Raw genomic sequence first — 20,125 nt, 5'->3', positions numbered from 1 at the left:
AACCTATGTATGTTTTATCTTTTATATTGGGCTTACACCAGAGAAGCCAAGAGTATCCACATCTTTGATGGGCCCGGGTCATACCCGGCCCAGATCCAGTGTTCTTATGAGCCTATAAATACAGGCGATAGAGCACTGAAAAAATGATCTCTCTTCGACTGGTATACAGTTACTCTGTCAAAAAATAGAGAAAAACTCCATTGTAAAGGACTTTCCAAGCTCTAATACAACTAACTCGTGGACTAAGGCTTATTAACGCCCCAACCACGTAAAAATCCTGTGTTAATCTTCTACATTCCATATCATTCTTCTTAGCTAATATTCATTAGTGTAGTTTCCGAAAATCTCGGTAAACAACTATCAACAATAAAATATAAATAAAAATGATTACTTTTCATATATTTTCAATAAATATCAAATGAGCATTAATGAAATATTAAAATTTGCATCAATTTTTACAATTGTACATGGGGCATAATGCTAAAATTTTTGCCAAATATACCACATATTGAATTTTTGTGCCAAATATAGCACAATATTTATATCTCTCATTGAAGATAGTCTAAAATGTAACTTTTAAAACGTTTTTGGTATTATTGCCTTCAATATCCTTAAATTATTTAAATATTATAAAATTCATTTCAAATTTTAAAAAACTAAAATTTTATTAAAAACTAATTAATAAAACTAAAATTTACAAATTTGAAACGCAAATTAAAATTGAAACTAAAAAAAAATCTCAAAATCCATATTATTAATTAGATTTTAATAATCTTTTAAAAAATTTAAAATTTAAAATGATTTTTATAATATTTAAATAATTTAGTTTAAAATCATCCCATAATACATTTGTCACGTGGATACTTAACTGGTAATTAAGGGTGAGTACTAACCGTTGTACCAAAATAGTAGATTTAAGTATTACCGCCCAAAAAAAATTGAGTATTAAAGTGTAACTTTTGAAAAGATTTGGGCATTAACAAGCAGTTAATAGTAAGTACTAACCGTTGCACTAAAATTGTAAATTTAAATATTATTACCGCAAAAAAAAAAAAGATTTGGATCTTTTAAATATAACTTTTGAAAAAAATTAAGTATTATTGCTACCAATATCTCTCTGATATAATTCCTATTACTATTCTAATTCCATTTCATTCTCATACTTATTATCCTTTTATTTTATGCTAACAAACCAAAACCCACCTTAGAGTAGTGCGAAGGGCAGACACATACTAAAATCTAAAGTTTGGATACGGAGACGACTCCCTTCAGTATTCTTTTATTAGTAAACACGACATTATCATAAGATGTTGAATATGTTTAAAATACTAGCATGTTTTTGAAGAAAAGGTCATTGACCAATGATTGTTATTGCTACAAAAATTAAAGAGATGCCTAAGTTCAGATGTACAAGTATACAAAAGTTACAAATTGTGTAAGAACTTCATCCTAGGGATCAACTTTTATAATTAGTAAATTTTCTTTCCAAATATTATATGCGATATTAAAAACATATACAACTTGTGCAGCTGGCATAGATGCCACTAATTGACCCTTAAAACCTAAAAGAAATTTCCGAGGAATATCATAACACTGAATATTTTGGATAGTTTCCTGATTAACCAAGAGATTTTATAGTACTTCCAAAATTGAGAGCAGCACAATAACAAAATTTGTTATATAAAAGCACTGGGATGTGAATTGCAAACCCAAGGTGCAGGACAAGAGAAAGACACATAGTAATTGCCTATGTGATGAATGACAATTGTCAACATAGACAATGCAGTTGGAAAAACTAGACCTACTTTAATTTTTTCTTTTGCTTTTATGAGACTTTTTCTTAAAAGGAGAGGTACTCAACCTGCGCTTGAGAGGAAGTAACAAAGCTTGACGACGCATCTTTCTTTTCGCTTTCAATTCCACTGCATTAGATGAAAATAATCTCAGGGGCAAATAACAGAATTTTGGGTGAATCTATCTTCATTTCTCTGGACAATTTAAAGTGTGTTCTTCCATAGGCAAGACATGTAACAAATTGAATAACAATTCATAAAGAAGATATACCTGGTGAAGATCGAACCAAGGATAGATGACTGCATTCTGCATCAATTTGATCTTCCATTTTCGCATCTAATGGTTCACAATTGGCTACTGGGCTATTATCCTCTAAAAGCGGAACAAACCCAGGTTTCTCAGACTGTTCCTCTTCATGTAAAGCCAAATTATTCAAGGGCAAAGATGCTTCTTGAATTAATAAGTCCTCATTCATCAGATCATCTATTGCATCTGAATATGTATTAGAACTTGTTAGATTCTCTTTTTCATTAACAGCAGGAAGATCTCTATCTTTGGAAAGAGTTGATTTGAAGTCTCTTCCTTAAAGTCAACACGACAATCAGAATCTAAGACATCAGATTTGTTTATTACGTACTCATTTGGTAAATTAGCATGCAATTCAGAATAGTCGACACATTTCTGTGATTGCAAATCACAAATTTGTGCCCGAATCAAATCACTATTTACAACGGACTTACTTGGATTAGATGTTTCTGCCTTCATGCTTGTTGTCAATGATCCAATCTCTATAGAATCTGGCAAAACTTTTGTAGTATCAGTAGAATATAAAACTTGAGAATTTTGATTTCCAAAGGATTGCTGTTTAAATAGGGCTTCATACATCGAAGTTACACTTGGTTTAGGAAGATCAAGCCTGTTGCGCTGTTCTAAGTCTCCATCTCTCAAAACTGGTAATGCAGTTGCTTCAGCAACAAAATGAACATTTTTGCTATTATCATGTGAGTCTCCAGATATCAAATCCCTTACTTGAAATCCATGTGAGGGTAAACTACCAATGATGGAAGTGAAATCAATGGCTTTCGAATTTTTGGATACATTATTGGAAGCAGCAAAAGACTTTTCAAGATCCTCCAACAGCAAATCACCATCACCACTAGAGATGGGATCCCATTTAAACAAGTCACTAGACCAGGGTTTATTAGATTCAACTTGCTCTCCTGATGATATCACTTCAACCTTGATGGCATCTTTATGAAATTGTTTTTTTCTCAAAGCTTTGGTTATAAGAGCCCTGCGAGACAATTAAGTATAAGTTCCAAGGTCATAAAACATAGTGTCAGCATATCTGAGAGGCCTTTGCAAGTCATCATACCTACAATTTTTGGAAACAGCTGCCTTCGCTTGTTCAAGAGCGAGCCCTAGCAGAAATGATAAATTCGCAACATCATATGGCCCTCTTAGTTCAAAAACAGAAGAGGCAGCACTAGAGATAATTAGATTCTTCCCTCGAGTCCAATCTACAAGTAACTGAAAGTTGAGCAGCATAACACATAGATAATCAGTAAATATAGGCATAGCTGACTTAACTTCAACCCAAAAATGAATATAGGGTTATGAGTAGTCCTTGTTTCAGAGAGCATGTCAATATTTGCAAGAGTAGCAATTATATTGATATTCATGAACATGGCGAACAATGGAGGAAGTGATTCAAGACTAACAATGCAAACAAATTGTATTAAAGTCTAGTCAAGTCACGCATGGAACCAAGCCTAAAACTTGAACAAGGCTCCTCACTAGACAGATTTCCCTAACCCACCACAGGATCTATTAAGCAAATAGCTGAAACACAAATAATGCAAGCCAACAGTTATAGCAATCCTATTGTCGTCAGGATTAATACGAGACTTGCAATAGCAAACCTTCCTATTCATCACTAAAGTTGTAAACAAGTGCACAACTTTTCTTACCTGCCCAACACTAGACACGATTAAGTAAAAAAGATATAACAAGTTCTCATTCTGTAAAGACTTAAGTGTCCTCTTATAGCTACAGGATTTCATTATTCGAATTTCAATCACATGTTGCAAACTGAAATTTCATGAAACTTATTCGCACAAAATAATATAAATAATAATTAAAAAAAATGAAACTAAACCACATAGGAGGAACTAAAAACTAGAAAACCAAGATTTTTAACGAAATATTGCTTAAGCTTATGGCTAGGTGTTTACATGATCAAAAACGGGAAGAAAATGTAAGTCAAATCTAAATTATCCATTTTCAACATTCCTATAAACTTTTTCCATTACTATTATTTTCAAATAACTGCCTCAAACCTCACCTTAGCATTTGTTATCATTTGCCTCCTCGCTTGAATATCAGTAATGAGGTTTGAATAGGTGATTTCGAAAAACACACCACGCTGCATCAAAAGAAGAAGAAACAAAAACATTAATGTCATATCTACATTTATGTTAAATAACTTCTTCTTCATCTTTTTTTTTTTCTTTGAACTTTTCCAATGAGGAATAAGACCTGAATAGCAGCTTTAACCATGGGCAGCTTCAAACGGAAAGGCAGCTTTTCTGAGAAGTCAATCGCAATAATATCTACCTACGTGAATTACCCACAAACGAAGATTTTCATTTTCCGAGAAAACAAACACAGCTCGTAATTAAATGCAAATAATAACGAAAAAAATAGGAAAAGCACGAAACCTCCAATCTTTCACAGGCCTGATCGAAGATGGTCTGATTCAAGGGCCTGACAGAGACCAAATCGTAAGTCTTCAAAATAGGGTTTCCAGAATTGAGAACCTGAGCCTGAGAGGGACTATCAGCATTGACGGTGAGGCGCGTGTATTGTCGGAAAGGGGAGGCGCGTGGGACACCAAGAAGATCACGGTGGAAATAGACAGAGGAGGCGAGAGAGGGAGAGAGCTTGAGGAGAGAAGAGAGAGTAAGAAGGGGAATGGAGCAACGGTCACGATCGGACATCACGCCCTTGATCGTACGGTTGTAGGCAACTCCAGAGTAACCGAGCTCCATGGCCATGGTGGCTAGCTTGATCCGAGTAGCCTTATCAGACGGCAAGGCCTCCGAATATGGTATATTGAAGTCGAAGAAACCCATTCCGTCTCAGTGCAAAAACAAGGGTTTAAGGCTACAGCAGCAACTGAATGGGAACGACGTATCGGGGTTTTAGGCTTTTATCCCTTGTTATCATTTTAGGACAAAATTACTCTATCTTTTTATTATAAAAGAGTAATGTATACTCAAAATTAATTTAAAAATGAATATTTATTAATTATATTAATATAAATTTAAATATTATAAATTAATATTTAATATAAAACTACATATATAATAATTATATTAATATAAATTTAAATTCAAATTCAAATATTATAAAATATCATTATTATAATAATATATAATACAAAACTAAATATTTAATAATTATATTATTATAAATTTAAATATTATAAAATATTATTATTACTAATTTTGTACTAATTATATTAATATGTATTGTCATAATTTTCACTCAAGAACACGTGATCATCAGACAAGGACATGTGGCAATCCGAGTAGGACATGTGGCAACCCGAGTAGGATATGTGCTTCTTTCGACGAGGCCATGCCCCGAGGATAAGTCCTCGAGAGGTCGGTTCTACAGTCAGAGATCATTCTCCTCGAATAGAGGGAGGACGTCGACATCTCCCCAGGGGCATTTCCTGAGAGCTACGAACATCTTTCCAAGGTTATGTCCCAAGGGTGCTTGGCAGTCCATGAGTTTTCTTGCCATCAGTTGTATTCCAGACTGAGGACCTAGTCCTCGGATCTAAAGGATATGCCAAGTGCCAGCCAATGCGGGTTAGCAGCATTAAAGGAACACCTGACAACCCTTTTGGGTGATCCGCCTACAGTGTTGTCGATTGTACGACTTGACAACTCGCACTCTCACTACGTCACCTGACATGGAAATACGTACAGCATGCCCCTGACAGTACCAGGGGCATGTTCCCATGAAACAGATACCTTTCTGCAGTGGGCCCTGCAAATCTCGCTTGAGTCATGGTCTCTATTCAATACAGCTCAATGCATTGAAATGTATTAATCCCCCAATAATGGGAATAATGTGTATTAATTACTTGTGATTAATATTAGTGACCCCAGCCTCTATAAATAGGGCTGGGAATCTCATTGTAATAGATTGGGTTTTTTTAGAGAGAAAAATACCTTGTACTGAGAGCAACCTAAACATTACCTGAGAATACTCCATTGAAGCTTGCCCTCACAAGCTTCCAAACATTTTAATACCAGAGACTCGTGGACTAGGGTTCTTTTATAACCTGAACCACGTAAAAATCATTGTGTTCTATTCGCTTATTTCTTTAATCTCTCTTCTTAGAGTTGATTGTGAAAAAGGCAGTCAACATTTTGGTGCTTTCATTAAGAGCTTGAAGAAAGCATTTGAAACACTCACAGCCATGGTAACTACGCGAAGAAATGTTACAGATGATGTGCTCCCTCCTACTGGAGTTGAAGGAGGAGAACCCAGTAGGCAACCACCTCAGGACGTGCCTGAGATGATGGAGGACTACGATGAATACGCTGAGTATGACGACGAAGATAATAGTGTCGACCAGGGGTATTATGAGGAAGAATACCCTCAGCCCATGGATGCGGAAGAGACACCAGAGGTGGTGGTGCTCTGTGAGCAGGTGGCCACCCAGCAACAAAAGATCGATGCTCAAGAGGGTAACATTGCCACCCTTCAGGAGATGGTACTTGCCATGAAGGCCACTTTTGCAGCCCAGGGGTTGTGAGTGGACCCCAATAGCAATGTACCAGCTATGCATCCAACTGGCGTGTCACTTGCGCACCCCATTAGAGTGCCACCTGTCAATGCAACTGGAGTGCCTCCCAAGCACCTGGCTGCAGAGGCGTGAGATCTGCTAGCGGGCACCCAGCAGGAGCTGGAGATCTGATGCCACCGCAGGACCGTGGTAAGGGAAAGGATGACGATACTCCTGCTCCAAAGCAGAAGAGGGCTTGTTAAGAACCTGAAGGCCACCAGGTTCCACAGTAGGTTGGCAAAGGTAACGATACAAGGGCCAGAGGACACCGCCAGGTAGTTAGTGCTCGTGGAGCTCGGAGCGTTCCGCCCCGACGCGCCCATACGAATCGCGTGAGGCCTGGAGCTGGTGTCTACTCAGGACCTAACCAGCCCCGTAGGAATAACGGTCCAGGGATCCGCCCGAGGAATTCCCCACAAAACTGAGAACGTGGCATCAGTATCTCGGTAAACGAAAATGTTGAGTCCGATGGAGAGACCAAAGTGGCTTGTCCAGAGGATAACGGTGAGTTTTAAGGATAGGTCGACCTGCGGGACAACCTCAATGCTTGGAGGTGCAATAAGGCAGGAGGACGCGAGCCTGTTAGGAGAGGCCCATCAGATCTCTGAGATAATCTCAACGCTTGGAGAAGAGATAACCCAGCTCAGAGCGTCAACCTGGATCGCGACCCACTCCGTGCAGAGTTAGAAAGTCTGAAGCGGATAATGCTCAGGATGGCCAGGCAGCAAGGCCATGAGTCTGACTGGGAGGATGAAGAAGTGGAACCATGTGCCCCTCACCTTGTTGAGGCCTCACTACCTCTAGGCTTTAAAATGACATCCATACCATCCTATGATGGTGGTTGGAATCCCACAGACCACCTGTCTAAGTTCAATAGGTTAATGTTGGTGCATCGTGTCTTCGACGACGCCAAGTGTCATGTGTTCCTGCTCACCCTGACAGGGCCAGCAAATGAATGGTTTAAAAAGGTCAGACCAGGGTCCATTCAGTCATGGAACCAGTTTCCATCCGCCTTTCAAAGACAGTTCATAGGAATTCGAAATGTAAGCTTTGAGGTCAATGCCTTGGCCAACATAAAGCAAGGGCTCTTCGAGACCCTCAAGGCCTACATCCAGCACTTCAAAGAAGAAGCGGGGAGAACCAAGAGGGTCGATGATGGCCAGTAGTTGATGGAATTACAGGCTAGCATCCTCGCGGGTCCCCCGCTTTGGGATGATCTCCAACGAAGGGGATGCCGGCCTCTCGATGACTTCATTCGTCGAGCACAAGAATACATCAGTTGGGAGAACACCCGGATCGGGGCATTCGAAGCGTCTGCCCTCTTCCCTACATCGGTCGCACATGGCCCCATGGCCTCAGGGATCCAATATTCCCCCTATGTTCTCATCCAACAGGGCTCGGGCGGAGTCCAAGCTAGCCAGAGCGCCACCCCTTCCGGCTACAGCATCATGTCTGCTCCTGGATTTGGTATGGCTCTAGCAGGGTTCGGGGCAGCACCCATTGAATACAACGCTTTTCATCATGCATTCAGTGCTGGAGTTGTTGCCCCATCCTAGCTTGCTGAATCCAGTTGAGCTCCCAACGACACTAGGCGCAGAGGGAAGGGTAAGGGCCACAAACCCAGAGGAAGTGGAACCACACAGCCTGAGCAGGGAGTCACATCAGGCGAGAAGTACGTCTCGTAGTATTCCAAGTACACTGACTTGGTAGACTCTCGAGAGAACATCTTCATGGCCACGACACAGCACATTCATTACAGGAAGTCGCAGCCCATCCGAAGAGACAGGGATAGGCGGGACCCTGTCAAATTTTGTCATTTCCACAACGACATAGGGTACCACACCAATGAGTGTTGCCAACTCAAGGATGAGATTGAAAATCTCATCAAGCTGGGACACCTCCACCAATACACTAAAGGTGGAGCGCGTCTGACATAGCCTCTCATGGTAGGAGCGATGGTACCACCTGTTACACCACAGGCCCCAGTAGTAGCTCTAGTAGCCCCCCAACATCCAGTGGCCTAAGGAACTCATCCAGTAAATGGGCGGGTAGGAACCATCTTAGGAGGGCCTCACTTGCACTTGGGGGGGGGGGGGGAATTCATGAGGCTGAATGATGATGAGGTCATGGCTTTGGGCCAGCTGCCTACCCAAATGCCACAAATGACTGACCAAGTCATAACATTCTCTGAAGATGACGCTCGGAGAGTAATTCCCACATCACGACCTGTTGGTGATTGATATCCAAATCTCCAACAAAATGGTGGCGCAGATTCTAGTAGACAACAGGAGTTCAGTGAACATCATGTTTAAGTTAGCCTTCGAGAAGATGGGGCTGACTACGGCAGACTTGTCCTCGTGCGCCTCGACACTCTATCGATTCTCGGGAGAAGCCCTCATCTCGATGGGGCAGATAAAGCTCCATGTGACGCTTGGAGAGGTATCTTGCCAAACCTTCAAATATTGCACCTTCGTGGTTGTGGACTGTTCCTCGGCGTACAGCGCCATCTTGGGATGACCTGCATGGTGGAGTTTGGGGTTGTCACCTCCATCTATCATATGTGCATGAAGTTCCCCACGGATGTAGGTATCAGCACAGTCTGTGGTGACCAGAAAGAGGCGAGACAGTGCTACAATGTCTCCCTCAAGGCTCCAGTGATGATGGTAAGGGAGGAAGGTCCCGAGAAGTTCAAGGCCTCGGAGGTACGAGCTATCCAGGAGTCGGGGTCCGATGAGTTAGACCCAAGGGTTCAAGAAGAAAGATCCATTGAACCAATAGAGGAGGTGGAGGAGGTAGCTCTTGATACCTCCACCCCGACTGGAAAGTAAAAGTTGGGGGAAGCTTAAAAATGGAATTCCGCGAGGCATTGGTGGGCTTCCTCTGAGGAAACCAAGACGTATTCATGTGGTCACATTCCGACATGAGTGGTATTGATCCGAATATCATATGCCATGCCTTGACTGTTGATCCTAGCTTTGCTCCTGTCCAGCAAAAGCAACAGACGTTGGATCAAACTCGTAAAGAGGCTCTCAAGGTTGAAGTGGTCAAGCTCTTCTCCAATGGGTTTATCCGAGAAGTCCAATATCCCAGGTGGCTATCCAATCTTGTCCTCATGCCAAAGTCAAATGGCACTTGGAGAATATGCATCGATTTCTCAGACCTTAACAAGGCTTGTCCGAAGGACTGCTTTCCGCTCCCCAAGATAGACCAGATGGTCGATGCCACCTCTGGTTACGAGTTGCTGTCGTTCATGGATGCATACTTGGGATATAACCAGATATCCATGCACGTAGCCGATCAGTAGCATACTAGCTTTTTAACTGACAAGGGTGTCTATTGTTACATTGTGATGCCTTTCAGGTTGAAAAATGATGGTGCCATCTACCAGAGGCTGGTTAACAAGATGTTCAAAAACCAATTGGGTCAGAACATGGAGGTCTATGTGGACGATATGTTGGTCAAGTCTAGGAGCGCCCCAGACCACGTGGACGACCTAAATGAAGTCTTCGCGGTGCTCCCGCCAGTTCGAGATGAAGCTCAACCCCCAAAAACTTTTGGGGTTGCCTTCAGCAAGTTCCTAGGCTTCATCGTAAGTGCTCAAGGGATTGAGGCGAACCTCGAGAAGATCAAGGCTCTAATCGAAATGTCATCTCCCCGGAAACATAAATATGTTCAAAGCCTGACAAGAAGGATCACAGTTTTGAGCCGTTTTGTCTCCATGGCAACAGACAAGTGCATCCATTTCTTCAATGTTCTCTGAGGGAGTAAGAGGTTTGAATGGACAGAAGAGTGAAAACAGGTGTTCCAATAGATCAAGGCGCACATGACAAACCCTCTGATCTTATCCAAGCCAGGAGACAAAGAACCTCTCCTGCTCTACATGGCTGTTTCGGAAGACGCCATCAGTGTTGTGTTGGTAAGGGAAGAAAGCCATGTTCAGCACCCCATCTATTATGTCAGCAAAAGACTCCTTGGGGTAGAGTCTAGGTACCCGCTGATTGTAACGCCCTGGTTACCCCAAGACCGTTACGGTGAACGTTGAACGGTGAGTTTAACTCGCTACCCGAGTTCTTTGGTTTAAAACGTGCTTCTAGGTGTTATTAACAGGTTAAGGTGGAAAACCAATCAAAAGGAAATGATATATTTTATTTAAAACATAAAACTGTTCATGGGCCCATCAAAACATTTACAAGTTATTTACAACTCAAAATGGTCATTACAGTTTAAAATTTACAACCCGCCGACCTAAGCGGCAAAAATAGGGTAAACCCCCTAGTTCCTCTGAGAACACCTTGGCCATGGTGGTCAAGCGACCACATATGTACACATCGCCACCTAAGCTCTCCACTCAAGGCTGGGTGAGCTTTTCTTTCCCTTTACCTGCACCACATAGCACCCATGAGCCAAAGCCCATCAAGAAAACACAATAATGCAAAGATATAATATCAAATGATGGTCATGATAATCATACAGAGCTTATAGCTCTAAACAGATGAGTGAATATCACTTTGTGGTTACATTAACCATGAAGGAGCTTATAGCTCTTAATTAGATGAGTGATTTAACACTTGAGGTTCTGGTAAACCATAATGAGTGACTGACGAGAAATTGACTAGCTTAAACAGATGAGTGACTGATGGGTAAGTCACACGGGGCTCGACACCCGCAACCTTGTGACTAAATAGTCACTGTGGCTCTAAGTAACTAGCCTTTGGCTAGACAAGTGCTTATAATATTCATCGAAATTGAGGGCGGTCATTTAATGCAGATGTCGATTAGATCTAATCTTTGTTGGCTTGCGTTGAATACGCTAAGGCCGTTCCTGACTTATGAGTCAGCACTGTGTAACCAGTGCCCAGTACCACTGCCGAACTTGACTAATGAGTCACAACTTCACAGTTGATACTGACACTATTGCCAATTCTGACTATTCAGTCAGTGCCATACACAGGTGAGCAAGATTTGTTAAGCATTCAGTATTCAATCCATGTCCACATTTAAACATTCAACATGCCTCATGAATAACCATGCATGTCACATATGTGGTGCAATTCTCTTACCTCTAGTTCGAGCGAGAAATAGAACAAGAACGACCCTTGAGAACGATAGACCTTTTGATTCCTTAGCGATTACCTAATCATAACCAATTATAACCTTCATTAATAAAAATCAACAATAATAGGGTCTTGACCTAAACCCCACTCTCGGGACCTCGAAATGTACCCACACGGTGAGTAGATTCAATCCCGGGCCTTAAGGATTGAAACCCCGAGCTAAAAACCCTTAAACACACTCAAAACGGGATTCTAAAGGAACAGAGTAGCGCCCCAGCGCTCTACTCAGAACCAAAAACACCCTATACCAACCCTGGGTAGCGCTATAGCGCTCCCTTGTGGGCGCTATAGCGCTACACCCAGCCAGTTTTTCCCCTGAACTTCTCCCCTTCGACTCCTTCATTTCCAACTTGATTCAAATGATTCCAAACATCAAATTAAGTGCCACATGAACCCAAAAACCATCCCCACATGTCCTAAGCATCACAACCCCAAGAACTCTAGCCAAAAACTCCAATCAAATCCATTCAACCTACCTAGAAATCTCAACTGAAAACCAAGACAAAAACAGAGCAAACCAGAGATTTAATGGCCAGAATCTTACCTTAAGCTCAGGTTATGATGCTCTTCAATGGTGGAACACACTCCCAAGTTCTCAAGACTTACTTCCCAAGCTTGAATCCCCAAGTTAGGCTCAAAAATCACAAAGAAAAAGGAAGAGAAAATAGGTACGGGAGGAAGTTTTTCTATGCTCTATTTTCTTCAGGTTTCTACAGCCTTTATGGCTTAAATCAAATCCTAGGGGTGAAAAGACTAAAATACCCCTAGGTCAAATAAGGGTTTCTAAAGGCTCCCAAGGGTAAAATTGACCTTTTCCACCTATTTCGTTAATCATAATTAACACCCTGCAATTCCCGCTATTCTTGATATTCTCAAATACCAATAATTCATATCACATTACCCTTTAATTCCCAGTAACGCTCCAATCATTAAAATCACCCCAAGACTCACCTCGAGCCCCAAACTTAATCCCGTTATGACTAAACCGCTAATTTGCACTCAAGATCATGTCATGCCGAATAGCTCGAACAAATCCACATTATAATGTGGCCTCAACAAAAGATCACTGACATGCATACAAATATACAATTACGCCCTCAACGGGCCAAATTACCAAAACACTGCTGTAATGAAATGTGGACCCACATGCATGCATTTAACATCATTTTATAATATAATTCACATAAACATGCATATAATCATTTAATGGCATAAAAAAGCAATTATGGCCCTCCCGACCTACTAATCCAGCCATTAAACCGCATTAGGAATTTCGGGGCATTACAACTAACCCCTCCTTACAGAAATTTCGTCCTTGGAATATTCCTGAACAGCTCGGGATACTGACTCTGCATATCTGACTCCAGCTCCTAGGTCGCTTCCTCGACCTTGCTGTTCCTCCATAATACCTTAACCAAAGGTATCATCTTATTCGTGAGGACCTTATCCTTTCTGTCAAGTATCTGGACTGGCTGCTCCTCAAAGGAGAGATCTGCCTCAAGCTCTAGATCTTCATAGCTCAAAATATGTGTCACATCAGATACATACCTCCGAAGAGCTGAAACATGAAACACGTTATGCACGGCTGACAACGCCGGAGGCAAGGCCAATCTGTAAGCCACTTGACCAACCCTCTCCAGGATCTCAAATGGACCTACAAATCTAGGGCTTAGCTTGCCCTTCTTCCCAAACCTTCTCACCCCTTTCCATGGCAAGACTCTAAGGAAAACATAGTCTCCCACTTGGAACTCTACGTTCCTGCGCTTGGGATCTGCATAACTTTTCTGCCTACTCTAAGAAGCGAGCATCCGAGCCCTAATCTTCTCAATGGCCTCACTGGTCCTCTGAACTGCCTCAGGACCTAAGTATCTCCTTTCACCTATCTCAGCCCAATGAATGGGAGATCTGCACTTCCTCCCATACATCATCTCATAAGGTGAAACTCCAATGGTAGACTGATAACTGTTGTTGTAGGAAAACTCTATCAAAGGTAGATACTTACTCCAAGATCCACCAAAGTCCAGTACACATGCTCGTAGCATGTCTTCCAATATCTTGATCGTCCTCTCAGATTGCCCATCTGTCTGAGGATGATAAGCAGTACTGAACTTCAATTGTGTTCCCATGGCCTTTTGTAAACTTCCCCAGAACTTAGAAGTAAAAGTGGGGTCCCGATCTGACACGATTGACCTCAGCGCTCCATGGAGGCGCACGATCTCTCTCACATAGAGATCTGCATATTGGTCAACTGTATAGGTAATCCTCACTGGTAAGAAGTGAGCTGACTTGGTGTAACGATCCACTATCACCCAAATAGAATCATGCTGACTAACAGTCCTGGGTAACCCCACCACGAAATCCATTGTGTTGTCCTCCCATTTCCACTCTGGGATATCCAGAGGCTGCAATAACCTTGCCGGCCTCTGATGCTCAACCTTGACCTATTGACATGTCAAGCACTTAGCCACATATTCCACTACATCCCTCTTCATCCCCGACCACCAATACAATGATCTCACATCCTGATACATCTTCGTGGTGCCTGAATGCAAAGAGTAAGGTGTAGTATGAGATTCATCCAGAATCTCTCGACTCATAGCAGTGTCTAACGGAATAAATATCCTCCCCTTATACCGCAGCAAGCCTAAATCAGACACTATATAATCTCTGGATGCTCCAGCCAAAACATCCTCTCTGATCTTGATCAGCTGGGGATCACTTAACTGACCCTCCTTGATTCTCTCCAACAGTGTAGACTGTAGCATAATATTGAGCAACTGGCCCACCAACAACTCTATACCAGCTCTGGTCATATCCTTTGCTAACTCTCTGGCTATCAGCCTTGCACCATAAATCTGCCCCAGACCCTTCTGGTTTAAAGCATCAGCTACCACGTTGGCTTTTCCTGGATGATACAAAATCTCACAATCATAATCTTTTACTAACTCCAGCCAATGCCTTTGTCTCATATTCAAATCCTTCTAGGTGAAGAAGTATTTCAGGCTCTTGTGGTCTGTATAGATCTCACATTTCTCCCCATAAAGATAATGCCTCCATATCTTTAAAGAAAAGACCACAGCCGCCAATTCTAAATCATGAGTGGGATATCTCTTTTCATACTTCTTCAGCTGACGAGAGGCATAAGCAATTACCTTCTCTGAATGCATCAGAACACAGCCCAAAACTTGATGTGAAGCATCACAATAAATCACAAACTTCTCCTGATCTGTCGGAAGACTCAGAATCAAAGCTGTAATCAATCTTTGCTTCAGTTCCTGAAAGCTGTTCTCACACTTATCTGACCACACAAATTTCTGACTCTTGCGTGTCAGCTCAGTCAATGCAGTAGCAATCTTTGAGAACCCTTCCATGAAACGCCTATAATAACCTGCCAATCCAAGGAAACTTCTAACCTCAGAAGCATTCTTTGGCCTTGGCCAATCTTTGATTGCCTCATTCTTTGTTGGATCTACCTTAATCCCTTCCTTACTGACAATGTGCCCAAGAAAAGATACTAGAGATAACCAGAACTCACATTTCTTGAACTTTGCAAACAATCTGTGCTCCTTTAGTCTCTGTAGAACCAACCTCAGATGTTGCTCATGCTCTGACTCTGACTGCGAATAAACCAGGATATCATCGATGAAGAAGATCACAAACTGGTCCAGATAATCCTTGAACACTCTATTCATCAGATCCATAAAATCAGCAGGGGCATTAGTCAATCCAAAATACATAACTAAGAACTCATAATGCCCATACCTAGTACGAAAAGAAGTCTTCTGTATGTCTCCCTCCTTGACCCTCAACTGATGATAACCAAAACGAAGGTCGATCTTTGAGAATACCTTCTTACCTTGCAACTGGTCAAACAGATCATCTATCCTTGGCAAATGATACTTGTTCTTGATTTTTAATTTATTCAGTTCTCTGTAATCAATGCACATCCTCAGAGAACCATCCTTCTTCTTTACAAACAGAACTGGCGCACCCCAAGGTGAGAAACTAGGTCTGATAAAACCCAAATCTAACAGCTCTTGCAACTGTACTTTCAATTCTTTTAACTCAGCTGGGGCCATTCTGTAAGGTGCTCTAGACACTGGCTCCGTCCATGGTGTCAGTTCTATCACAAACTCTATCTCTCTGTGTGGTGGCAACCCTGGAAAATCTTCTGGAAACACATCCAGGAATTCACAAACAAGTTTGGTCTCTTCTGGTCTCGCTGGCATGACCTAAGTGGTGTCAACCACACTGGCTAAGAATCTAATGCAACCTCCTTGCAATAGATCCCTAGCTCTCATAATAGAAATCACAGGTATGCGAGGTCCATGCACAGTACCAAAAAACACAAAAGGATCCTCACCTTCAGGCTCAATGGTGACCATCTTCCTTCTGCAATCAATGGTTGCCCCATACTTCACTAACCAATCCATACCCAATATCATGTCAAAGTCAGTCATAACCAACTCTATCAAATCCACTGACAACTCTCTGCCCTCCACTGTCACTGGCAAAGATCCAACCCATCTCCTGGATACCACTAATTCCCTAGTGGGTAACAAAGTTCCAAACCCCACAACATAAAAATCACAGGGTCTACACAGTCTATCAATAATACTACTAGCAACAAAAGAATGTGTAACACCAGAATAAATCAAAACATTATAAGGGGTTCCAGCACTAAGAATCTGACATGTAACCACTGAGGGAGAAGCCTCAGCTTCTGCTTGTGTCAATGCGAACACTCGAGCTGGGGCCGAGTTGTTCGCTTTCCTGGGTTCTTCTTTTCTGGCCTTAGGGCAATCTTTCTTAAAATGACCTACTGCTCCACACAGATAGCAGGCCTTTTCCCTACACTCTCCCAAATGATACCTCTTGCATCTAGGGCATTCAGGACGAGTCTTCCAGGATTCACTACCACCTTGACAACCCATTGAAATACCACGGGGCCGCCTATCAAGACCTAGAATTGGGAAGGTATCAGGAACCTTCCTCTTCTGCTCACTAGGGCCTCCACCCCTGCTTGAACCCACAAAAGGAGAAGGTGTTCTCCTAAATTCCTTTATGGCTGCACTATCTCGCCAGATCTTGTTCTCTACACTCTAAGCTGTGAGTGCCTTCTCGACCATCTGTGCATAGGTAGTAACCCCTACCACAGTAGTGATGCAAACATCCTGGGCTAATCTAGGCTGTAGCCCCTGGAGAAATCTCTCCCTCCTGGTCCCATCAGTGGGCACCAGCTCCATGGAAAACTTTGCCAAACGATCAAACTTTAGGGAATATTCAGTCACTGAAAAACTTCCCTAAAGCAATCTGATAAATTCCTCAGCCTTTGTCGCCCTGATGGCATCGTTGTAATACTTCTCATTGAACAGAGTCTGAAACTCTTCCCAACTCAGGGCATTGATGTTTCTAGTCTGGGATATAACTTCCCACCAAACTCGGGCATCCTCTCGAAACATATAAGTGGCACAAGCCACCCTCTCATTACCAGTCACCCTCATGAAGTCTAGGATGGTGGTAATCATACTCATCCACTGCTCTGCCTTGGCAGGATCTGCACTGCCCTAAAAAACTGGAGGTTGCTGATTCCTGAACCTTTCATAGAGAGGCTCCCATTTATTACCAACCTCAGGCAGCTGCTCAGCTGCTGGCACCGACACAGGAGGTGCCTCTAATACACTGGCCACTACAGGTGCTTGCTGTTATCTCAGGAGGCAGAGTTCTTCTCCCTGCCTCAACACTGTAGCCTACAGATCGTTAAATAATTGCTGCCAGTTTGCAGGAGCTAGCTGTGGAATCTGTCCCTGGTCATTCTCTTAACCCTGATTATTATTATTCTGGGCTTGATCACTCTGGCCAGCTGATGTATCTGTCTGCCCTGGATTCATTCTTATCACTTATACCTTGCTGAAACAATAGTCAATACGGCCAATCAGGTAGTGATAACTAAACCTCTTGCCGCCTTACGGTCCAAGAACAAGTAGATAATTATCATATTCCACAGTCACACAAATATACAAATAGATACATGATTATAGCATTTAGCATTTAACATGTATCAGATAATAATTCACAATGAACAATACTAATGAGTATATTCCAGCAATTTCAGTACTATTTAGCACACGGTTGCTGAAGATGTAATATTCAGGGCATAGGTTTAACATGGTGTCTCATGTAAACAGGTAAAGCATTTATACTATATTTAAGCAGTTATACATATAACTACATAAATAGTTACCAAACCATGAGTCGAGCTTGTCTTCAGTGGTGAGTGTACATGCCCAGCCAGTCTACAGGAACCCTAACCTTGGCACGCTCTGATACCAAGTTATAAGGCCCTAGTTACCCCAAGACCGTTACGGTGAACATTGAACTGTGAGTTTAACTCGCTACCCGAGTTCTTTGGTTTAAAACGTGCTTCTAGGTGTTATTAATAGGTTAAGGTGGAAAACCAATCAAAAGGAAATGATATATTTTATTTAAAACATAAAACTGTTCATGGGCCCATCAAAACATTTACAATTTATTTACAACTCAAAATGGTCATTATAGTTTAAAATTTACAACCCGCCGACCTAAGCGGTAAAAATAGGGTAAACCCCCTAGTTCCTCTGAGAACACCTTGGCCGTGGTGGTCAAGTGGCCGCATATGTACACATCGCCACCTAAGCTCTCCACTCAAGGCTGGGTGAGCTTTTCTTTCCTTATACCTGCACCACATAGCACCCATGAGCCAAAGCCCGGCAAGAAAACACAATAATGCAAGCATATAATATTAAATGATGATCATCATAATCATACAGAGCTTATAGCTCTGAACAGATGAGTGAATATCACTTTGTGGTTACATTAACCATGAAGGAGCTTATAGCTCTTAATCAGATAAGTGATTCAACACTTGCGGTCCTGGTAAACCATAATGAGTGACTGATGGGTAAGTCACACGGGGCTCGACACCCACAGCCATGTGACTAAATAATCACTGTGGTTCTAAGTAACTAGCCTTTGAATAGACAAGTGCTTATAGAATTCATCGAACTTGAGGGCAGTCTGGCATTAACGCTCTTCTGAGTCATTTAATGCAGATGTCGATCAGATCTAATCTTTATTGGCTTGCGTTGAATACACTAAGGCCATTCCTGACTTATGAGTCAGCACTGTGCAACCAATGCCCAGTACCACTGCCGAACTTGACTAATGAGTCACAGCTTCACAGTTGATACTGACACTATTGCCAATTCTGACTATTCAGTCAGTGCCATACACAAGTGAGCAAGATTTTCTAAGCATTCAGTATTCAATCCATGTCCACATTTAAACATTCAACATGCCTCATGAATAACCATGCATGTCACATATGGGGTGCAGTTTTCTTACCTCTGGTTCGAGCGAGAAATAGAACAAGAACGACCCCTGAGAATGATCGACCTTTTGATTCCTTAGCGGTTACCTAATCATAACCAATTATAACCTTCATTAATGAAAATTGACAATAATAGGGTCTTGACCTAAACCCCACTCTCGGGACCTCGAAATGTACCCACAAGGTGAGTAGATTCGATCCCGGGCCTTAAGGATTGAAACCCCGAGCCAAAAACCCTTAAAAACACTGAAAACGGGATTCTAAACGAACAGAGTAGCGCCCCAGCGCTCTACTCAGAACCAAAAACACCCTACACCAACCCTGGGTAGCGCTGTAGCGCTCCCTTGTGGGCGCTATAGCGCTACACCCAGCCAGTTTTGCCCCTGAACTTCTCCCCTTTGACTCCTTCATTTCCAACTTGATTCAAATGCTCCCAAACATCAAATTAAGTGCCAAATGAACCCAAAAACCATCCCCACATGTCCTAAGCATCACAACCCCAAGAACCCTAGCCAAAAACTCCAATCAAATCCATTCAACCTACTTAGAAATCTCAGCTGAAAACCAAGACAAAAACAGAGCAAACCAGAGATTTAATGGCTAGAATCTTACCTCAAGCTCAGGTTATGATGCTCTTCAATGGTGGAACACACTCCCAAGTTCTCAAGACTTACTTCCCAAGCTTGAATCCCCAAGTTAGGCTCAAAAATCACAAAGAAAAAGGAAGAGAAAATAGGTACGGGAGGAAGTTTTTCTATGCTCTGTTTTCTTCAAGTTTCTATAGCCTTCATGGCTTAAATCAAATCCTAGGGGTGAAAAGACTAAAATACCCCTAGGTCAAATAAGGGTTTCTAAAGGCTCCCAAGGGTAAAATTGACCTTTTCCACCTATTTCGTTAATCATAATTAACACCCTCCATTTCCCGCTATTCTCGATATTCTCAAATACCAATAATTCATATCTTGTTACCCTTTAATTCCCGAT

At 42.0% G+C, this 20,125-nt stretch overlaps 1 protein-coding gene across 1 annotated transcript; it reads right to left on the bottom strand.

Annotated features, from left to right (window-relative positions):
* Window positions 1–1,583: 1,583 nt before the first annotated feature.
* Window positions 1,584–4,998, bottom strand: LOC133788464 (protein GAMETOPHYTE DEFECTIVE 1). Its single transcript, XM_062225953.1, has 7 exons — window positions 4,515–4,998; window positions 4,333–4,410; window positions 4,139–4,219; window positions 3,170–3,324; window positions 2,535–3,088; window positions 2,065–2,286; window positions 1,584–1,922 (listed from the first exon to the last, which is right to left on the bottom strand). The coding sequence occupies exons 1-7, from the start codon at window positions 4,926–4,928 to the stop codon at window positions 1,807–1,809; spliced, it is 1,620 nt and encodes a 539-aa protein (XP_062081937.1). The 5' UTR covers window positions 4,929–4,998; the 3' UTR covers window positions 1,584–1,806.
* Window positions 4,999–20,125: the final 15,127 nt, after the last annotated feature.

Source organism: Humulus lupulus, chromosome 7 (assembly GCF_963169125.1).
Source record: "Humulus lupulus chromosome 7, drHumLupu1.1, whole genome shotgun sequence".
NCBI classification, from domain to species: domain Eukaryota; kingdom Viridiplantae; phylum Streptophyta; class Magnoliopsida; order Rosales; family Cannabaceae; genus Humulus; species Humulus lupulus.
The sequence above is the reverse complement of the archived record's forward strand: the minus strand, read 5'-3'. Positions and strand labels throughout refer to the sequence as shown.

Coding starts and splice junctions, on each gene's coding strand:
- LOC133788464 (XM_062225953.1), bottom strand. CDS start 4,928: ATGGGTTTCTTCGACTTCAATATACCATATTCGGAGGCCTTGCCGTCT. Junction 3,325..4,138: donor AAATGATAACAAATGCTAAG/GTGAGGTTTGAG, acceptor CTCAACTTTCAG/TTACTTGTAGATTGGACTCG. Junction 3,089..3,169: donor GCTGTTTCCAAAAATTGTAG/GTATGATGACTT, acceptor ATTGTCTCGCAG/GGCTCTTATAACCAAAGCTT.